Genomic DNA, 21906 nt, shown 5'->3' with positions numbered 1-21906 from the left:
ACTCCAAGACACCATCTCACCCTGCCAATCTCATTCAGAAGAGGCCCTGGTCCCCTGCTTTGAGGGCCGGGAAGATGGGATCTTCCCAGTGTTGCACACAGTACAGGACCACATGGCCAGACTGGGCAGAGTCAGGATTAGAACTCGGGAGCAGGGGAACCCCCTTGACACCTCATCCTCTGGGCTGGAGTGGGGTGCTGTTGGTCATAGCCCAGCTAGACTGTATCCTAGCTAATCAACCAAAGTTTGTCTAAACCTGTGTGTGGATGCCAGCAGCACCTGGCAAGAGGAGACTCCTCTCAAGCTCAGAACTGAGCAGGCTTTAGGCTTGGGCTGCCCCGTTACCCAGCTGGCAAAGCCAGTTGTCAGCCTTGATGGTGTAGACACAGACAGGCTGCCCGGCTGGCCCTGAGAAGGACGAGGGGCGGGGCTGGGGCTGACCAGTCCTCTGTAGCCCTCTTGCCACCAGGGGATAATTATAACTCTCACGTGGTCAGCGGCTCTGGAGGTGGAGCCCTTGGCACAAGCCTGAAACTGCCATCAGGTCTTCCCACCCTGTGATGCTGTCATCACTGGCCCCTGTGATGTGGAGGATCCCGTTTCAGTGGGGAAATCCTGCCCTAGGCGCCAGCAAAGGCCAGGTAAGTGCCAGAGACGCAGAGAGGGGACCAAGTGACCAGAGGCTACACAACAAGGAAGTGGGAGACTTCTTGGAGCAAGCCAGGTTTCTGAAGACTTTTCTGGACTCAGAGGTCAGCAGGGTGACTCAGGGAGTTAAAGGTGCTTGTGTGGAAAGCCTAGAGACCTGAGTTCAATCCCCAGAACCCATGTACAGGTGGAAGAAGAGAACTCACACACACACACACACACACACACACACACACACACACACACACACACAGGCATGCAAACAAACAGGAACCACTCACTGCAGTAGAGACAGCTGGATGTGACTCCCCGCCGCTCTTCAGCCACCTCAGGCTGGCAATGGCTTCAGGCTCGATGGCAGTGGACACGGAGACCTGTCTCAGTACTGGAGTCCTGGACTGACAGATAGCACCCTGTCCCGCCATCTTTTCCCTCTCCCACCATGACAGGAGAGTGTGGATGAATGCTGCTGCTTCTCCATCCGACATGTTCCCATCTGAACTAGGGAGTCTGTGGGGCCTCTGTGCAGCTTCCCCCTTCCTAATGAGAGCAAGCACGAGGCAATACTAGACCTTGGCAATCCCCTTTCTTCTTCTTCTGTTTTTCTTCTTCATACTTTTTTTGTTAAGGCAGGATCTCATGTAGCCCAGGCTACCCTCAACCTTGCTATGTGGCCAAGGATGACCTTGAACTCCCCAACCTCTTACTGATGGCTGGTATTGTGGGAGTGCACCACCATGCTTGATGTATGTGGTCCTGCGGAACAAGCCCTGGGCTCTGTGCACGAAAGGTAAGCATTCTGTCAACGGAGTTATTCCTCAGTCTAGCCTTAGCATCCTTTCTGTCCTGAGTAGGTGTGAGATATCTGGAAGACATCTTGTGACCACGAGGCCAAGTCTGAGAGACTCACAATAGTACTGATATAACTAAGCCCTGAGGACATGTGGTGATGCCTGAAGACATCCTTTATAGTCACAGCTTGCTGGGCGATGGGAGTGGGGTAGGATATGCTGCTCTCCCTGGGGGCAGAGGTCAGGGTACTGCTGCACCTGAGGTGGAGGTCAAGGCACCCAGGGAGGCTAGCCTGGCCTGGTTCCTGCTCTTCTCCCCACACCCCCTCAGCTGCTGTGGCACACGAGGTGGGGTCTGCCTGAACTCTGACCTCAGCCCCATTTCTTGGGCTCTGAAGCCTTGAATGACTGGTTGGTTGTTGTTTGGTAGCTTGGTTTTTGTTTTTGCTTTTGGTTTGTATGGTTTTTGTGTTTTTTGAAACAGGGTTTCTCTGTGTAGCCCTGGCTGTCCCGGAACTCACTCTGTGGACCAGGCTGGCCTTGAACTCAGAGATTCACCTGCGTCTGCCTCCCGAGTGCTCAGATTAAAGGTGCACACCACCACAGCCCAGCTGTTTTGGTTTTTTTGCATAGGGAGCAACAGTAGTGTCCTCTGCCCTGGCTTGGGGGGTAGGAGTGAAAGTGCATGGGTTGTGGTGACCGGTGTAATCAGACTCACTGCAGCTGCAGGACCCTGGCTCCATTCTCTCCTCCCCGGAGGACAGTGACCTAGACTCAAGTGAACTCCAGACGTGGTGGGCGGAAAAGGTACCATGGGTTCCTGTGGATTCCAGTCAGGACAGCCCAAGCTGCACACTACCTGCCCCATCCTCAGCCAAACTGGGTCTCCAGAGTCCTTGGGTAAAAGAGCAAACTAGCATCTACCTAACAGGATGCCTGGGAGGTTCAGAAGGAGGTAGAGCTGACCCTGTCTGCCCCTCTCATCCTCTCAGGCAGTAGCAGGGTACCCCTTCTGCTGGCCTGTTTCTCAGCTCTAATGGCCAGAGCACCAGAAACTTCCTTTCAGGGCTTTTGGAGATGGTTAGGGTTGTTCCCAGAGAGTACCCAACTTGTCCTCATCTGCATAGGAGCACCAATCCACTAATGCATATCTTGCCAAGTATTGTCTCCTCCCAAGTCCTCCTAGGTCTTGGAGACCGTGGCCATCTGCAGACTGGAAGATCTTTTTCAGAGTCATGGCTTAAAGACAAACAAAGTGCCTCCATTTGCAAAGGAAACAATTGTATTAAAAATACAGCTGGGAGGGCTGGGATGTGGTTCAGTGGGTAGAGTACTCTCTTAGCATTCATGAAGGCCTGAGTTTGAGTCCCAGCACTGCATAACAAGTGTGGTGCCCCTCCAGGGAACAACATCCTCTTCTGGCCTCTGCATGCACCTGCACATGTGTGGCATACCTTGAATGACTGGTTGTTTGTTGTTGTTTGGTTGGTTGGTTTTTGTTTTGGGTTTTCTTTGGTTTTTGGGTTTTTTTTGTTGTTGTTGTTTGAGACAAGGGTTCTCTGTGTAGCCCTGGCTGTCCCAGAACTCACTCTATAGACTAGGCTGGCCTTGAACTCACAGAGATCTGCCTGCCTCTGCCTCCTGAGTGTTGGGATTAAAGGTGTGTGCCATCACCACCTGGTTTAAAAAGTATATATTTTTTTTTTTTTTAAGATTTATTTATTTATTATGTATACAGCATGTATCCCTGCAGGCCAGAAGAGGGCAGCAGATCTCATTACAGATGGTTGTGAGCCACCATGTGGGTGCTGGGAATTGAACTCAGGACCTCTGGAAGAGCAGACAGTGCTCTTAACCTCTGAGCCATCTCTCCAGCCCCTAAAAAGTATATTTTAAAAAATAAGGTTCTCATCATTCACATAGCAAGTTCAAAACCAGCCTGGGCTACATGATCCTTGTCCCCCCAAAATTAAATTCAGCTGTTATGTTAATATTAATCTCACATTAATATTTCATGTTAAATTCATATCCATATTTCACATTAATATGAATATTAATTTCATTACACACTGCTGCATTATAATGGGGCCGACTGGTGGCTGCACGATGGTGCAGGGTGGAGGATCAGTCCCCAAGTCCTGCTGTTGGCGATAGCTGCACAGTGGCATGCAGTGGCTTCCAAGGCACAGGTGCAGCTCAGAGTGCTGGGGCTGCACCACACACACACACACACACACACACACACACACACACACACACACACACACGAGATGATCTTGGGTTACTGGGCTCTGGCTGGGGAAGGCAAGGCCCTTCTCCCACTGGGTCCATGGACCTGACTACAAGAAGCTCCTGTTTACACACTGCCTGTGGCTGATGTTACCAACTGTCACACACCCGGGGGTGTGAAGCATTACTGCTTATCATCTTACCATGCTGGAGGCCAAGGGTCTCCGTGAGGCAGGTTATGGCACCTCCAGACAGAGCCTGCCTTCCGTGACCAGCAATGCCATCCTGTGCTCCAGACCAATGTCCTCTTCTGGTTTCATGACTTCTCATGGGCTCTGTCACTTTCTGATCCGCTTTCCTCCCACTTACGAGCCCTGGACCCTAGGTTGCTCCTGTTTGGCCATATCCAGGTCCCTTTAGTGATGGGTACCCTGCAGGAGTTGTCCTGTCCCACCAGCACTTTTGGGGGTGCTTTTCACCCGTTGGATCTTCAGTGTGCTGAAGGCCCAGGAGCTGAGAGTAAGGGAATCAGAAGCCCAGTTGTTTTGACAGAGGGGATCAAACTGGCTAAGTCTTGTCCCTGATGTGATGGTTAGCTCTGTTAGATTGACTCGATCTACAATCACCTGGAAAGGGAGTCTCAGTCAGTGATTGTCTAGATTAAGTTGGCCTGTGAGAATTACCCTGATTATGTTCATTGGTATGAGAAGACCTGCCTCCTGGGGGTGGTACCATTCCCGAGGTAGGGGGTTTTGAGCTGTGTGAGAGAAGTATGCTGAGCACAGACATGCACATATCTGTTGGTTTCTGATTATGGCTGTGATGTGGTTAACTCTCTCATGAGCCACTGCTGCGACTTCCTCAGACCCGTGCCACGATGGACGACTGTAACTTGAAACTGTCAGCTAAAGTACCCTTTTCTCCCTTAAGTTGGCTTTGTCAGGGTGTTTCATCACAGCCACAGGAGATGAAACTAAGACACTTGGTCACTCAGTCTCATGAGCAGAATATCATCCCTCTTGCCAGCTCCTCTGGCCAGGCAGGATCATGGGGTCCAGCAGCAGCCACCCCACTTGCCTCTTCCCACCACTCTCCAGAGCTCCTGGCTCTCCACCAGGACACAGGCCCCACATGTCTCCACGGCAAGCACCTGCAGAGGGACATATATTTACCTCCAATCAGAGGCCACTATGGACTTTAAACACACACAGCTTTTTGCATGTCAAAATATTGGTAATGGTGAGAAGCCACCAGGCAGACACGACAGTCAATGATCTAGCGGCAGTGTTTCCTGAGAGTGAAGCCAGGGCTCGTGTGGTGGGCTAGCACTGTACCAGAGCCCATCCCCAGCCCTGACTTGTACTTGGAGACTGGGCCTCACCGAGCTGCCTGCCGGACTCCAAGTTCTGTCTCAGGTCGAGTAGTTGGGACTAGGAGTGCAATCTCAGGCCCTTAGGCAGGACCAGTCACCAAGGACCCACTGTCTCCAGTTTTTGTGGGATTAAAAAAGCTGTGGAAGACCCTCAGTGCCAGGAAAGGTGACTGTTCTCTCAGGGCAGGACATCACACCAGCCCCTTCACTCAACACTGACGCCAGGGATGGTGTGCGGTTCACACAGCTTTTCAGGGGCTGACAAAAATAATAAACTTGGAACTTAGCATTGATGCTGGGAATGGGATGGCTATTTGCTGAGGGTCAGGGAAAGAGGGGAGTGGGATGAAGGGAATCAGCAGGCCATCTTCAAAATATTTTATTATAAAACACAGTACAGGGCTCATCAACAGTTCCCACCCAACACTGTCAAATACACGCTGCTGGACGACACAATGTCCAAACGATTGGACTTCAGTGAGAATCTCAGTTCCTTAGTGTGACAGGGCAGCTGCAGCAGGGAGTGGAATGGAGAAGGCAAGTCGCCAGGATGTTGGGCTAACACTGCACAGATCATCAGTCCCTCCAGAGGGGAAGAGCCACGTCCAGGACTGCGGGCCACCCACAGCTGCAGCCCAGATTTGGGCAGAGATGACCTGTTGTGGACAGGAAACTCCAACAGCCCCCAGCTTCAGGCCACTACTTCTTATTCCTTGGCTTTAGTTCTTCAGCTGCATTACGCAGGAAAATGTAATTTTTCTTTTGGGGATTATAAAACTCATGTCCCTAAAGAAGGGAAAAAAAAAACCACTCCAATGATCTTAGTATTAAAGACAACAGCTACACTCACACCAAGTCTTGCTCTGAGAAGGTAGAGTTAAGGATGAGATGTATATAACAATCCTGTGTTATACATGACCTCTACCCTCAGAAGTCAGAGAGCCAGGACCTGGTCTTCTGGATACTGGTCCCTTTATGACTTCACTGCCAAGACAACTGCTCAGGGTCCCAGGCTTAGCATTAGCCCTGACTAGAGGTTTCACAGACAGCCAAGCCCACCCATGATACTTTATTTTATGAGAGAGGACCTATTCCACAGAGGGGGCAGCTCCCAGGAGAGCAGAAGTCAAGGGGCATCAGCAGGTGGGGGCAAAGAAGGGCTCTGTACCAAAGCCCCCATCTGGGTCTCACTTACGTAGATCAGGCTGGTCTTCAACTCAACAGAGCTCACCTGCCTCTGCTACCCCAGTGCTGGGATTAGTGTGCACTCAGCTGTGGCTCCACTCTTTAAGCAGTATTCAGAGAGCTTTCTCCTCTCCTGGGTTATTGTGTTTAGTGCTCTGAGCTCAGGGTAAAATGCAGGCTTTTTCTTTTTGTCTTTTCTTTGGCAGTGCTGGAGATTGAACCAAGGGCCTCACCACAATGCCAGCACTTTGCTACTGAGCTATACACTGCCTGCTTCAAGTTTGAAGAGGGTCTTGTCAAGCCGCTCAGGCTTTGTGATCCTTTGCCTCAGTCTCCCGAGTGATGCAACTATAGTGTGAATCACCACTCACAGCAAAATGCAGTGTTTTTTTTAAAGACTTGTTTACATGTGTGTGTGGCCATGCATGTTTGAACATATGTAGGTTCACCACATGCCTGCAGTGGCCAGAAAAGGACACAAACAGCCTGGAACTGGAGCTAGAGACAATTATTAGCTGCCATGAGGGTGTAACTCTGGCTAAGCCTGGAAACACACTAAAGAGAAATGGGGAGCCAGGAGGCAGCAGCTGTGCAGACTGGAGCCTCAGGAATGCAACACCTACAGAACCCCGAGGCTGCCCCTTACTGGAAGAGGAAGACTGGCAAGATGGCAGGAGCAGCCTCCAGAGGAGGCCTTGAGCAGCTGTGGGAAGCAGAGCTAAAGCATTCATCAAACAGGAGGCTTCCAGAGCTGACAGGGACAGGGAGACCGAGCACATCTCAGCACCCCAGCTACAGCGTGGAGACACACACACACACGGGAAGTGGATGGATGCCGAGAAGGTGCTGAGCAGGTTCTCTAAGGCTGGCCTGTGTGCTCTCTGGCAAAGCAGAGAGAGAACAGTGTGGAGAAATGGAGTAGGAACTTGTGTGGGGTAGGAAGGAAGGAACAAAAATTGAGACAGATGGGCAAGCCACCATGAGTGGGACTTCATCAGAAGCAAGGAGAGTGGGAAAAGGTACTTTATAGCAAAGGGCAGAGAAATGAAAACCATGAGGAATGAACTGGAGGCATCTCCTCCAATAGACTCTCTATTAAGGTCTGAGTTATGGCCCCAAGACCACATATATCACCACCTGCAATGCCTCAAGATGCAGCCAGAACCCTGCCAGCTCCTTACTTTCCCTGTGCAAATCAAATGATGTCACCAGAGCAACACCTTGGTGACCCCTCCTCTCCCCAGCATGCCCATGTTTTGTGTCCAAGAACAAGGAGGAGCTCACGATGGCTCTCCTTGACAAAACATTCCCATTGTGCAAAGAACTGACTGAAGATGACACTGAACCCCACACTGAGAGTCAGGCTACTGGTCCCTGTATAGGGAGGTGGTAATGGCCTGGTTAAGGGTGCTCAAGTCCAAGAGGAATTTTCAATTCAAACTCAGGCCTTTGGCCCCAAAGCCTGAGAGGGAGGGCCCAGAGCGGGCTTGGAAGTCCTCACCTTGGACCAGTCATAGCTGGAAGCATAGGCAAATATGTTCCCGTTGTGATTGAAGCAGCAAGCTGCTATGGGCTGGTCTAACTGTTCCGAAGTCTTCAGTTTTGTCCTGGCGTCTTTGTCCCAGAAGCTGAACCTACCATCAGACCCCACAGTGGCAAGGGTGCCGTGGACAGGATGGAAGGCAATTCCGTTCACCTGCAAAGGTTGATATGCACAGTGAGAAGCAGAAGCAGGTTGCTGCCAGTATAGCTCCCAGCTCAAGTCAAGAAACCAAGCACATGGGCACATTTCACTCCTCAGCCATGCTGCCTAAGGCAACTGGCAGCTCAGAACTAAACCCACCTCAGCAGCTCCCCAGATAGGAATTCACATTTGCACCCACTTGCTGCTCCAAGCCATAACCTCAGCAAAACGTGTGGGATTTCTTTTAGTAAACAAATTTCTTGAACATCACTATGTGTGGAAATTGTCTATGGACACCCACAAGGCAGAAATGCCAATGACCCATGTCACAAGCTCACATTCCAAGCACATCTAGAACAGAGCCAGTCAACAGGTGTGTAAAGAACACTCAAGTCTGCAAACACAAACACAGGCTCTTCTAGGACTTGTGGTCCCAATGCACTCAGAGAGCCAGCTCCAAGTCTAGTTCCAGGGGGTTTCTTTCTCTTCATGATGGAGTGCTGCCAGAACGTACTGCATAGATGTCTTGAGGAGCTGAAGTGTTGGTGCCGTTGGATCGATGGCATTTGAAGGTGAAGTTATCTTTGGCCCTGAAAATCAGAGGACATCTCAGTTTCCTCTCAAAACCAGTTGGGAAGAGCATCCCAGGCAGTTGAGTGTCACTTACGGGTTTGGAGGGTTGATGTAGTGAATGGCAACTCTGCCCTCAATACTTCCCAGAGCAAAACCTGTCGGCTTGTTCTGTTTGTCTTTAAAAATAGCCACACATCGATGCTATGATTAAAATAAAAGGGGAAGGATCATTATCAGCATGTAAGTAAATGTTAGTTAACATGAACAAAGGTACCCTATTTTTAGGTTTTAGAAGAACCCAAACCACGACTCAAATACAAAGGTACTGTTGTCTCCCTGCTTTCTAACCCTCCTAAGCTCCAGGACCCATCTGTGCACAACTGAAGCAGCCCCTATTCAGCACCGCTCTCCAAGCCCAAGGCTCCAGCCCTGCTTGGCTGTGCTCAGAGCAGGGTCTCACTTTGATCAGCGGGCACCCTTCAGGTCAGACACCCAATGTCTGTCCTGTTTCCCTAGCCAGGAGGCAGTGTAGCAGCCAGTCCTCTTACAGGGAACCCTGGACAGGTACACACAGCAAAGTCAGTATTTTGGTTATCACATGTACAAGGACCCGGTTAGGCTGTTGTCCTGTCCTGGCTCACTTCAGTTACTACACCAGCCCCTAAGTTCATCCACTGTGCAATGACAAGCTTCCTTCATTTTAGGGGTGAACACCCACTCACTTGGCTATCACGAGCCTACTATACTAAAAGGAGTTTTTTGTTTTTGTTTTTTTGTTTTTGTTTTTCGAGACAGCGTTTCTCTGTGTAGCTTGGCACCTTTCCTGGAACTCACTCTGTAGCCCAGGCTGGCCTCGAACTCACAGAGATCCGCCTGCCTCTGCCTCCTGAGTGCTGGGATTAAAGGTGTGCGCCACCACCGCCCGGCTAAAATAGGCATTCTTTAACATCTTTGGTTTGTTTTTTGAGACAGGGTTTCTCTGTGTAGCCCTGGCTTGTTGTAGAATATTATTTTAAGGTATGTTACTTTTGTTTACGTTGCATTTGTTTAACTCTGTGAAGCTGTGTTACTTTGCCTGTCTAAAACACCTGATGGTCTACTAAAGAACTGAACAGCCAATAGCAAGGCAGGAGAAAGGATAGGCAGGGCTGGCATACCTGCTGGCCAGGTCGTTCTCTTTGGAGAAATTTTGAATCGGGCCATTGGTTTTGCTACAAATTCTTCACACCCTTTAAAAGATAACCCCTTAACAATACAAATCCCTCACTAGTCTGTTCCCTGTAGGTTTTTCATTGCTGGTTGCTTCCTTCCTAGGCTGAAGCTTGTCTGATGTGGTCCCCTGGGTTATTCACTTCTTGCCTATGTTTTTGTGTGTCATTTCCAAGAAATCATCGCATACAGTTTTATGTAACGGCTAGGAAGACTTGGGATTGGGGGGTGTTAGGAAGAGCCAGAAAGGAACTGGGGAAGCCTGCTGGTTGAGGAGGGAGAGGAGAAAGGTGACTCAAGAGTGACCTCTATTCGAAGGGCAAAGTGCTCCGAATTCCTGATGGCAATGCCCCAGGGACTTACCAAATGCTTTCTGTGATGCCATGGACACAGGGCTTCGTGCAGAAAGGGAGAAGAGTGGGAGGTGTGGGGAGGAAGACTCTGAACTGCGAAGGGAAGGACCAGAGATGGTTCTGGAAGAGGCAAGGATGGCCTGCTTCCCAGGATGAACCAGACTAGGGCATGCTTTAGTGAAGTGCTAGAGAGAAGACTTAGTGATGGACCATGTCAGGTTCCTGCAAAGGCTGCAGGGCAAGAGGGCTCACCATGGAACCAGCCTCCAGAGAACCTGGCCAGCACCCAGAGGAGAAGCTGCATGTGCAGACAGACCCTGCGGGAAGAAGGCTAGGATGGTTCAGCCCTAGACACAGGCTAGGAGAAGACCGAGAGCAGGGAAGCAGGAAGGCCTTGCAGGACTACGGCCAGGGTAGGGCTGAGCTGGAGCGACAGAACTGGTTCACCCAGATGGGCTGGGAGCACTCAGTAGCACTAAGCCACTTGGGGGGGATTTTTGGGGGACAGGGAAGTCTGGCTCAGCCATGGATGTAAGTGCTTATGTAAAACTGTGCTTGTTTCTTTTTTCCTTTTTTCAAGACAGGGTTTCTCTGTGTAGCCTTGGTTGTCCTGGAACTCACTCTGTAAACCAGGCTGGCTTCGAACTCACAGAGATCCGCCTGGCTCTGCCTCCCTAGTGCTGTGATTAAAGGTGTGTGCCACCACCACTCCACTCTGTGTTTGTTTCTTTAAATTCACTTTCTCTGAACATATCAGCAAGCTTTTTCAAAACAGGTACTGTATACCTGTGCCCCACACAAGCACCATCTTGCACGCAGCAGGTGCCAAATGTATGTTTCTCAATGGTCTCTGACCCACCTGGTGTTTCAGTGGAGACTCTATCCTCCTGAATTCAGAAGGCTGATTCTCTAACTGGTAGACAATCAGGCCTCTCTCTGCAGTGGCCACCACGGCCATTGGGTATATCTGGGGAACAGAAGAAAGATACACAACACTTGACATGAAGACAACATTTTAGTCACAAAATTCTAATGTTTCAAAAAGTTTAATTCAGTGGTAGCAATGTATTTATGAAAACACAGAGAAACCACACCTGTAAGCAGAACACTCACACATATTTGTTTTACTCTTGGTGGTGGGGATGTTTTGGGTTTTGTTATTGTTTGTTTTGCTACACAGCATAGGCTGGTATCTTGAACCCTGATCAAGACTGGCACATTGTTACCATGACCTTTAGAGTTTTTAAACTATAAAATGTGGATGCTTAAAAAGTATTCTGAGACACCAGTGAGAATGGGTGGTCATCTCTACCCTTCATATGATAACAGCCTGTATTCAGTGTGTTTTCTCCCTGTCTTTGAGTACCCGAAGTTTCTTTCCTTTTTTTTTTTTTTTTTGTTTTTAAAAGGAGCTCTGGTAAAGTTTTATTAAAGAAAAACTTTCCTGGTTTACTTTTCACCAGTCTGTTCTGGCATGCTTCTAATAATATCAGAATCACCTGGGTCAATGATAGCCAGTGTGCATACTCTGTAGTATTTTCCACATGCTGTGCCCAATTCAATGTTATTGCCACTGTAGTGATGAACACCAGTTTTAGCCAACATGGCACAGTATTCTATTTCAGATTTCCTCAAAGCTGGACAGTTGTTGGCAAGGATAACCAATTTCGCTTTGCCCTGTCTGATCATCTTCAGAGTCTGTTTGTACCCCAGCACGTACTTTCCACTTTTCATAACAAGTTGGAGCCTAGAGTTGATTGACTCCAGAGACTTTTTCATCTTCTTTGCGGCCACCATCTTCCTTTCTTAGGTGCGGGACAGCCCCCAACCAAGACCAGCCGCCAAGATGGCCAGGGAGCTAGAAAAGCGTTTCTTTCCTTTTTGAGACAGGGTCTCACTATGTGCACCCTTGCTAGCCTGGAACTCGAGCTGTAGACCAGGCTGGCCTAGAACTCAGAGACTGTCTTGCCTCTGCCCTGACAACTGGGATTACAGGCATAAGTTAACATGCTTGGTCAGGTATTTTCTACATACAGTTTGTGAACATCAGCCCCCACTGTGCACTTGTCTGAGGATGGATCTCCCCACTGTGGAATTACCTGGGTAGTTGTAACAAACCCTAAGACTTAAGTAGACGTGGAGAAAGCACTTCAGTTTCCATCCCACTCAGGCAGTCCCAGAGATCAGAACCATCCACAAAGATCTCTGCATTCTTCTACCATCATACCATGCTGTCTCCCCACATGAGGGAGGACAGGTGACTAGGGGCACACGCTCAAACAAATGTCTAAAAGTCCAGTGCTTTCATCTCCAGTCCCAATGAAAACATCCGGAACGCAGCACTTAGTACTATAGGACAAAGGCAGCCCCAGATGTCTGTACGAGTAGTCTGCTAAAGTCGAAGGCTTTCCATCACCTACAAACCGCAGGAGGCCACAGAGAGCTGCATTTGCTCAGCTGTTGGAAAGAAGCGAGGCTCTTTACTTACCACATCTGCACAGTAACAGCGCTCAGGGAGTTGCAAGACCATCATAGGATTTGACGACCGGGTATCCCAAAACTGAAAGCCAAGAGGAGCAGCAGTGAGAGAGTGCTGAGGGCCGACGTCTGCACGGACTGACAGCCATCTTCAGCGTACACCCTCCACCACACAGCATACCTTTAGAGTCTTATCCCAGCTCCCCGTCATCACACAGCTGTAGTTCGGGGCTTTGATCCAATGTATAGTCTTAACAGGAGCATCATGCTGTTAAAAGACAGACACCAGGGAGACACTTGAACAACCAGAGCAATAGCTGAGTTGTGGAAATTCAAATACTAGGTTTTATTCAACAATAACAAAATCAAAGGGCATTTAGTGCTTTCCCAGGACCCAAGGGTGTTACCAGGGGCTTGCACCTATGATCTGTCTTAACACAAGCTTACCCTCACTCATAATTAACTGTGACAGTAAGGCCCTTCCTAAGAACTATCTAGAAGTATCTAATGGGGACTGCTACTAGTGCTGCTGTTTACTAAGATGCATCACTGAGGAGGCTGAGAGACGCCTTCAGCTGAGGGCTGCGAAGCCCGTGTCAGAAGCCTCCCTACCCTTCACTAGAGCGGCTCTGGCAGGGCCTTCACTCCTCTCTGGTCTTCACACTGAGACCCAGCCTGCTGCCCGCGGTGATAATGCTCCGCAGCCACATGGCAGGCACCAGCCAACACCCGCTGAAGGACAAGGGAACAATGATCGTCAAGTCACACACAGGGGCTGGAAGCCAAACGGGTCAGGACCGTCTGCTCTTGTCTTTACCAACGCTTGTCACCACCTACGTGGACATGGGAGACCTGTGGCAAAGTCCTCTGCAAAATCTGGTACAAGTGCAGGTGCTTACAATGTAAGCCCGACTGTTTAGTGCTGTCTCCCGAGCCCACCCACGAAGACTTCTCACCTGTGCTATCTGGATGGCCTGGTTGCTGTTCAGGTCCCACATCTTGGCTGTTTTATCACACGATGCTGTAAATACTTTGCTCCCATCCTAAAATAAAACAGACAGTCTGCTCAAGGAGCAAAAGTTAAGTCTCCACGACACCCAAGAGCTGGGTCATGCATCTGCTCTGCATTTTCCTATATTTAAGAGCTAGCACACAGCAAACTAGTCTTGTAAGTAATACAACTAGAAACTGACTACTAAGAGCTCACATAGAAACAGGATCTCTGAGAAATCAAGTGGTGCCCAGCGGTGGTAGAACATGCCTTTAATCCCGCCTACACCTACCAAATTCAAAAGCTTTGGAAACCAAGACACTTCTGGCCTTAAGCATTTTGCTACAAAAGGATAAATCTGCTGAGATATTGGGAGCTCGGAAAGTTAAGGCATGTAGATCTGAGTTCTGTGCCAGCCAAGGCTGCACTATGAGACCTTATGGTGGTTTGAGTGAGAACGGCCCCCATAGGCTCTTGTATTTGAGGTTTCAAGCCATTCTCAGTGTTTCTGCCTCCTACCTGCAGATCAAGATGGGGACCTCTTAGCTGTTCCTGCTGCATGGGCTTTTGCTCTGCCATCATGGACCCTAACCTAAGTCATACGTTTAATTAAACACTTCATTTTAGAAGTTGCCTTGGTCATGGTGTTTTGTCACAGCAATAAAAGAGTAACTAATACAGACCCTGTTTCAAAAAACCAAAAGGAAATTAGACATACATCACTCCAGCAGACGTCGAGCACTGGCCCAGTGTGCATCTGCTGGGCTTTCGGAATGGTCTGCCCGCTATCTTGTACTTCCCAGCAGCGAACCTGTAAGAATAAGACAGGTTAATGAGAACAGGGCGGTTCCTGGTCTCTGGTGTGCACACATCCAGTACGGTTCACTGTAGGCTTCTTGCATCAACCCAGCTATCTGACTTTCAAGAGCAAACCAAGTGAAATGTACAAGCAAGCAGTTCACTTCCTACTGCTGAGCCACAGAAGCAAACAAAGGGTACCGCTCACACCTAACACCACAGCTAAGCTGCTTGCTCAGCAGTCACTCAGGCCTGAAGAAGTCCATCTTTCTACTATAATGCTTCTGATATTTTCTTATTATACATTTTGCAGATTTTGTAACTGTGGTTAGAAAATAAATTCCACCAGAAAGACTAGTTAAGTTCTATGCATTCAGACTTCCTTCAATGCACACACATCTAAAAAACAACTAAAACCCAAACTGAAAACCGGGAGGAACACAAGGTGGGACCCTACGCCTCTTCACTTCTGTAGCTGCAGCTTTCTTCACCTGCATTCTCACCCTGTCCAGCTTTGAATGGACTTCTAACTTGGTTTAGTTTTTTGAGGTAAGGTCTCTCACATAGCCCAGGCTGGCTTTGAACTCACTACGAAGCTGAGGATGACCCTGAACTTGTGATCCTCCTGTTCCATCTTCCAGGGGCTGGGATAACAGGTGTGTGCCACCAAACCTGCTTTTCTTCTAATCTTTAAACAGCAAATGAAATGAGTAAAATAAGCTTGCTCACCTTCACATCCTCCCTGCTGCAGGCAGTTTGGAATCTTTCCCCAAACTCTTCTATATAGCCAAGTCTGGTGGTCCTATTCAGCAGTACCAGGTCTTACCTAAGTAGGCCCCTTAAACTTGGGTTTTCTGTGGTACTGGGAATGGGACACAGGGCCTCACACAGCCCTGGTCCTGAGGACACCAAGCTTAGCTGTGCAGATCTGTGCCCTGGTTACACACACACACACACATCCACGTGAAGCCGATGTCCTGAAGCACAGACATGAGCAGTCTCTAACTCTGGGGACGTGAAGGGAAGTATCAGGAGTGTCCCTCAAGTTCCAGATGCAGAGTCAACAGGACAAAGGACTTAAATAGAAAGACTTGTCAAGAGCTGCTGCAACTAGCCTGGCTACCAGCAGTACTTAGGCTCCAGCTTGCCCCCCTCATGCTGACTCATCAAAGCTGCTTACTTTTACAAATTTGGTAGGGAAAAAAAAGGAGCCTACCATACACACTTCTTTCTGATCATGAATGTGGCAGAGTGGTCCTGATCTGCTGTTGTGTGGAGCCTCCTGACACCTACACCCATTTCCCACGTTTTCCTTCATGCACTCACTGAGTTTAGTGTACAAAGTGGCTAATAACAGTCTGAAGAACCTGCCCTGTTATTTAAAGTCTTGAAGGTATTTAAAGTTCAAAATTCACCTGAAGAACATTTGCTGAATGCCAAGAAAGGTTCTTAACAAACAATATAAGGCCAGGTAGTGGTGGTGCACGCCTTTATTTCCAGCACTTGGGAGGCAGAGGCAGACGGATCTCTGGGTTCCAAGCTAGTCTGGTCTACCGAGTGAGATCCAGGACAGCCAGGGCTACACAGCGAAACAAAACAAAAAACCAAAAACAACAGTAACAAAAACCCTCAAACGAACAGTATAAATAGTGCAGTTGAGTCAGGAATGGGGAACCTTTGGCAGTGCTGGGCTGTGGTGCTGCCATTCAGAAGGACACACAGCTACTACACCATGTCTTAGAAAGGGCCATACCTTAGCCTCGACTCACTCACAGACAGAACGCCTGAGAGGCACTTACATCATTAGCCCATGATCCCGCAATAAGGAAATTCCCTGGTAAGGTTGGTGGGCTGAAAGACAGACAACCGATGCTATCATCAGGAGAAGACGTTACTTCGATATCCTGGGGAGGAAGGTCAGAGTTAAAGAGCACACATCATCACCATAATAAGGCAGCTTCCCTTCTCACCCGACACCTCGAGCTCATCTCTCCTTGCCTTCAGAGCTAACTGGATCTGACCTTCCCTCACTTTGATCAAAAACAGGAATAATAAGCAGGTCAGGGAAAATACTAGAGCTGCTGGCTTAGAGTCACGTTAATGAAAGGCACAAAGGCAGCATCTGCACAAGGTGGCCCCCACCAACTCCAAGTGTTTGGCCAAGTCCCCTCCCCCCCCAGTCCTCACTTTCCGCAAACAGAACAGTGCACATTCTCCAGGACTGCTCAGAGAGGCCACACTAAAATTATGCAGAAGTGGCCAGTGAGATGGCTCTGGTTTAAGTCTGTGTCTGCTGCAGTTCTCAGCTGGCCCTGGGAAGCTTTGGCTTTCACAGGTAGACTGGACAGTTGTGGCAAGCTGAAAGTGAGGACAAGATACTAATTCTGCAGAGGATGAGTTTTGTGCTCCACTGTTTCTCAGCTTCATCCCACAGGCATCTTCTAGGCCAGCCAGAGACCCCCAACCCCATCCCGCTTCTCTTCACCCCACAGGAGGCTCCCAGGCTCTCTGCCTCTCCAGCTGCCAGCAGTACAGGGCATGTGGCCTGACTCTTTTTGTACTCCCTTTGAGGATCTGGGTGATACCTTCATTGGGTTGTGATTATCTGTAGTTGTGCTCCCAAACATGCTGGTCCCACCAGTCCCAAATCCAGAGGCTGACCCAAACAGACTCATGTTGGCTGTAAGACACAAAGTGGAAGATGTTGAGGACAGGCCCTCCTTAGGTGATACAGAGCACATCGCAGAGGGACGAGCACTCTGATGCTAAGCCAGGCCTTGCTCTTCAGTAGAGGTTTAAATATGCAGCAAGTAGAATGTCTTCTGAAGGAGCCTTTTTGCCTAGCACAGTACAATCCCACGCTCAGGCACAGGGAGGCCAGCCTGGTCTATACAGTGAGTTCCAGGACGGCCAGGGCTACACTGATCCCGGCTCATAAACAACCTCTGGTCTTTTTAGAGCAGTTTTAGCCTCTACAAAGGAGGGACAATTCCCCACACTCCTCTCTTTTGGAACGATGCCCTTGCCAGCACTAAGGCACCAACACTGACATGCTATGGCATCTTAGTCAGCAACCAGGAGAGAGCCATTCACTCTCCAGAGACAACTACACACCAGGCACCCAGCAGGAGGCAGAAGGGCCTCCTGAGCTCAAGGTCCCGTCCTGGGAGCTCCCTTCCCTCCTGTACTCTAGGTCAACGTCTACATGAAGCTACCCAGAAAGAACAACCAGTTCGGCCCCACTGTCCCACCGTTTCTTCTGAGGACTTTAAGAAAATCAATCCACTTTGGCCCACTGAGTACTAAAAGGCCTGGTGTGACAATATAGATTCAGAGCCAGCAAGAACCCTCACCATCAGGCTTTTCTTGAACATCACAGTCTCCCAGGCCCACCTGTCACTCTCTTTCCTGCTGTGCAGAGAGAACAGTGCACATCTCCAGGGCTGCTCTGAGATCCACACTAAATTATACAGAAGTGGCTCAGGCAGGAACAATATGTGATGTACAAGCCTGGAAACTGGAGTCTGATCCCCAGGATCTGACCACATGTGGGCTGTGGCATGCATGCCCACACACATAAATAAATAATGCAGAAATAGGTTGGGGTCAGCCAGGTGAGGTGGCACATGTAATCTCAGCACTTGGGAGGTAGCATCAGGAGGATCAGGTCATCCCTAACTAAACAGGAAGTCTGAAGCCAGCCTAGTCTACAAGAGAATGTGTTTAAAGAAAAGAAAAACATTTGCAAGGTCTAGCACATGCTGAATGCAATAAACAATATCATCTCCAAGGAAACCATCTGTGCACCCTAGCTCTTCTTTCCTAACACTTCGATCTGTTACTAATTGGCAAACTTTCACACCCAGAAGTCTACCACGTCAGCCACCTTTCCAAAGGGAAGCTAACACCCTTTCAATCCACTTGCCAATAAGGGTTGCTTCCTTAAAACACAGAAAGGGGAAACTGCAAGGAATTTTAGGAACGCGTTTGAGTTCAGCTGGCTTTATAACAGACAAAAGGTGAGAGCCACAGTTAGCACGTTCACATCTATGATAACGACTAGTGAGACAGGGTTGTTGACTACGAACCTGCCTGTACATGGAGAGATGCACTGACTCACAGGTTTCCTGCTTGCATGAGCCAGCAAAGGAAGGACAGGGCTTCTGTATAGCTGTGTGGCTTGGGAATATGAATTAAGACTATTTTCCCACCTTTAAACCGGAAATACTAATCTCTGCTTCCTGAAGTTAAAAAACTCACTCACTTTCAGTTTCAGTGCTTGAAACAGCAAGCTCCTCCACTGTATAAAGATTTATCTGGAAATCATGTGTGGGTATGTGCACGTGAGTGCGGTGTCCACGGAGGCCAGAAGAGGGCTTCGGATGCCCTGCAGCTGCGGGGGGCAGGCGGCTGTGAGCTGCCGGAGCTCGGGCAGAAGGCGGAGCCATCTCTCCAGCCCAAGCATCTATGAGGGATGTTCGGTTGGGCTTTTGAAACAAAGTCTCATGCAGCCCGGGCTGGCTGAAAACCTACTCTGTTAGCTCAGGGTGGCCTTGAACTCCGGGCCTCCACCTCCCAAGTGCGCGCCCACGCCCGCCGGGTCGGCCGCGCCCCTCCCTCCCGTCGGGGCACGCCACGGGCACACCCGCCGCCCGCCGCGTCTCCCTCGCCCTCTCCCCACCTCCGTGGCCTGGGCGGCGCGCGCACACGCACACGGACGGCTGCAGAGGGGCGCAGCCCGCCCGGCTTCGGTTTCCCCACGAGGCCCAGGCTTCGTGAGGGAGCGCGGCCGGCGGGGACCGGGTCTCACCGCGCGACAACCCGAGAATTGAGCACGCGGAGGGCCGCGAAGCCACGAACCTGCTCTGACCCGGGGCGAAGGGGGCGCGGCCAGGAGACCCCAGATCTCCGAGTCGCCTCAAGCCGGTGGAAACTGCCCCGTTACCACAGAGGCACCGCGCAGGCGCCACAAGCCACTTCCGGGACTGCCCGGAAGGTGTCAGGGAACGATGTTCCTCCGGGCTCAAGGCGGGCGCACATGCGCAAAAGCTCTATTGAAGTCAAGGGGAAGTCCTAATGCCAGGAGTTTATGGATTGGTGCAAAGTCGGTCTTGGCAGTTGCCAGACAACTAGTTGAGAAAGGGAGTTGTTTTCACTTGTACATTTATTGTTGTTTAAACGTCTCGGATGATAGTGGGGTTGCAGAGGTGGCTCAGCGGTCAAGAGCAGTGACCTCTTTCAGAGGTCCCAGGTTCGATTCCAGACACTTAGTTGACGATTCACAGTTCCAAAGAGAACCAACGCCCTCTTCTGGTCTCTGTGGCCACTGCACGCACATGATACACAGACGTGCAAGCAATCAAAATACCCATATACATAATAAAATTTTTAAAAAATGAGTTCATCAGCTCATGTCCAAAGCTATCCTCTGAGAGGCTGCCTACCTGCTTGCCCACTGAAGCATCCTGAGCAGCATGATGATGATGCCTACTTACTGGGCTGTTTGTTTATTTCTGTGCCTGGATGTTTTGCCTGCATGTATGTATATGCACCACATGCGTGCAGAGGCTAGAAGAGGATGTAGGATCCCCGAAACTGGAGTTACAGTTGAACCATCAAGTGAGTGCTGGGAACCGAACCAAGTGCTCTTAACTATGAACTTGAGTTCCATGAACTGGTCTGTATTAAGCTGGCCTGAAACACCAGCAAAAAGACTTGCATTATGGAACATTCCATATAGAATGTTAAACGTGTGAGGCAAAATGATGACACAATTAGCTAGACTCCAGACTGAGGATTCCAATGAGCCAATCAAGGAAAAGTAGTTTTAGAGACAGAGAAAGGCTGAATGCCAATAATGAAGAACAAAATGTGATTGGTAGCTACAAAACTACTTTTTTTGTTGGGCAACGGCTGGCAGGCCTTCAATCCCAGCACTCAGGAGGTAAAGGCAGAGGCAGGCAGATCTCTGTGAGTTCCAAGCCGGTCAGAGCTACATAGTAAGGCTCTGTCTCCAAAACAAACAATTTGTGAAATTTAAGGCAGAAACAGGGTCCCTGGACAGCAGAGTAGAAACTGACATTGGCTTACGTGTTTTAAAGGGACTTCAGTATAACACAGTCTGAAACTGGCCTGTCTAGAAAACTTCTGATGATTATACATTTACTGTTTTTCCCCTGAAAGGTCGAATAGCAAGTTTCAGTTTGGTTACATGGAATTTGAACATGGGCGACAACATTTCGGTTTGTAGTCATGTCTGTTCCTGTTGGGGTCCAGTGAGGGAGTTGAGTCCAAAGCAGTGGACTCCTCTGGTTTGTACCTCACCAGGGACTGTTCCTATGACTTTCCCAGGAGTACTTCAGACACAGGGTATGTGAGGCAGAGGTGATCCAGACTCCTCTGTCTCGCCAGCCCTCCTGATCTCTAAGAGTTCATTAATTAGCAAGCACAGTATACTCTCTATGAGCATGGCTGACAGTGACCGAAGAGGCTTCTCACTGACTTCTACACCCATCAAACACAGGACAGCTTTCTTTAGCAGGGCTGGGGTCCTTGCAGTCTTATGGGCTGTGCTGGGCAGTCTATGTCAACTTGACACAAGCTAAAGTCCACGAGGGAGAGAACCTCAACTGAGAAAATGTCTGCAGAAGACCAATCAGGCTGTAGGGAGGGAGGCCTGTAGGGTATTTTCTTAATTAGTGGTTGACTGGGGAGGGCCCAGCCCATTTCGGGTGGTTTCATCCCTGAGATCAGTCATCTATGTACTCAGTATGGGTAAAAACTCACATAAAGCCTTCAATCCTAGCACTCTGGAGGCAGAGGCAGGCAGACCTCTGAGTTTGAGGCCAGCCTGGTCTACAGAGTGAATTCCAGGACAGTCAGGTCTACACAGGGAAACCCTGTCTAGGAAAAACAAAATAAAACAAAGTAAAAAGAAAAACCTCACATAAAAACCCAAATACTGAAATTTTGGCTGTGACTGTCACCCACATTGGTGAAGTTTCAGGAGAAAACTCAGAACGGATTGCATTTTATAGTACACTTCCAAGAAACTGGATGAGATTATAAGTTTAGTTTCAGCTAATTTTTCAACTTAAATGATACTTAATTTTGACATTTTAATTGGAAAGTTCTCATAGGCTGGCTTAAGGTTTGCTAGCAGTTTTGGCAGCCAAGTACAAACTCTTGGGAGTGGGGGTACCCAGAACAAATTAGCTCATGAGGCCTCAGAAGTACTCACCAGAGGTCCTCCTGCTTCGCACATCTTCTTTTTATGAGTCTTACACTTTTCCATCTAGTCCTTTTAAAAGTGACTTGAAAATAATTTTAAGGAAATTCCCACTCAAAAGGGTGGAAGGATTTGGATACCCAGCAAACATTTGCCAGCAGGGGGCAGCCTTGGCTTGTCCTAGGGGGCTGTAGTCACGTCTTCCAGACAGCCCATTTAGGGACAGAAGTCAGTGTTGCTCCACACTGCCTTCTGCAGACATCCAACATCAATGTTGATGTACACATGTGCCCTGGTTTTCAGAGTGTCTGTTCTCTCCGGCAGCACTTAACAGATACTGGCCTCACTCTGACAGTCAACCAGGAGG

General features: G+C 49.3%; 2 protein-coding genes across 2 annotated transcripts; both read right to left on the bottom strand.

The window, feature by feature from the left end:
• Window positions 1-5403: 5403 nt before the first annotated feature.
• Window positions 5404-19289, bottom strand: Rae1 (ribonucleic acid export 1). The gene is made up of 12 exons (XM_052724710.1): window positions 19172-19289; window positions 16897-16991; window positions 16111-16215; window positions 14232-14324; window positions 13479-13565; window positions 12704-12790; window positions 12533-12604; window positions 10904-11011; window positions 8577-8683; window positions 8424-8499; window positions 7727-7921; window positions 5404-5826 (listed from the first exon to the last, which is right to left on the bottom strand). The coding sequence occupies exons 2-12, from the start codon at window positions 16984-16986 to the stop codon at window positions 5740-5742; spliced, it is 1107 nt and encodes a 368-aa protein (XP_052580670.1). The 5' UTR covers window positions 16987-16991; window positions 19172-19289; the 3' UTR covers window positions 5404-5739.
• LOC128101504 (60S ribosomal protein L30-like) lies at window positions 11033-12516 on the bottom strand. The gene has a single exon (XM_052724711.1). The coding sequence runs from the start codon at window positions 11839-11841 to the stop codon at window positions 11494-11496; it is 348 nt and encodes a 115-aa protein (XP_052580671.1). The 5' UTR covers window positions 11842-12516; the 3' UTR covers window positions 11033-11493.
• Window positions 19290-21906: the final 2617 nt, after the last annotated feature.

This window comes from Peromyscus californicus, unplaced genomic scaffold, assembly GCF_007827085.1.
Source record: "Peromyscus californicus insignis strain IS unplaced genomic scaffold, ASM782708v3 Scaffold_7__1_contigs__length_154581171, whole genome shotgun sequence".
In the NCBI taxonomy this organism is placed as follows: Eukaryota; Metazoa; Chordata; class Mammalia; order Rodentia; family Cricetidae; genus Peromyscus; species Peromyscus californicus.
Note: the sequence above shows the minus strand (reverse complement) of the source record. Positions and strands in the feature narration are given on the sequence as shown.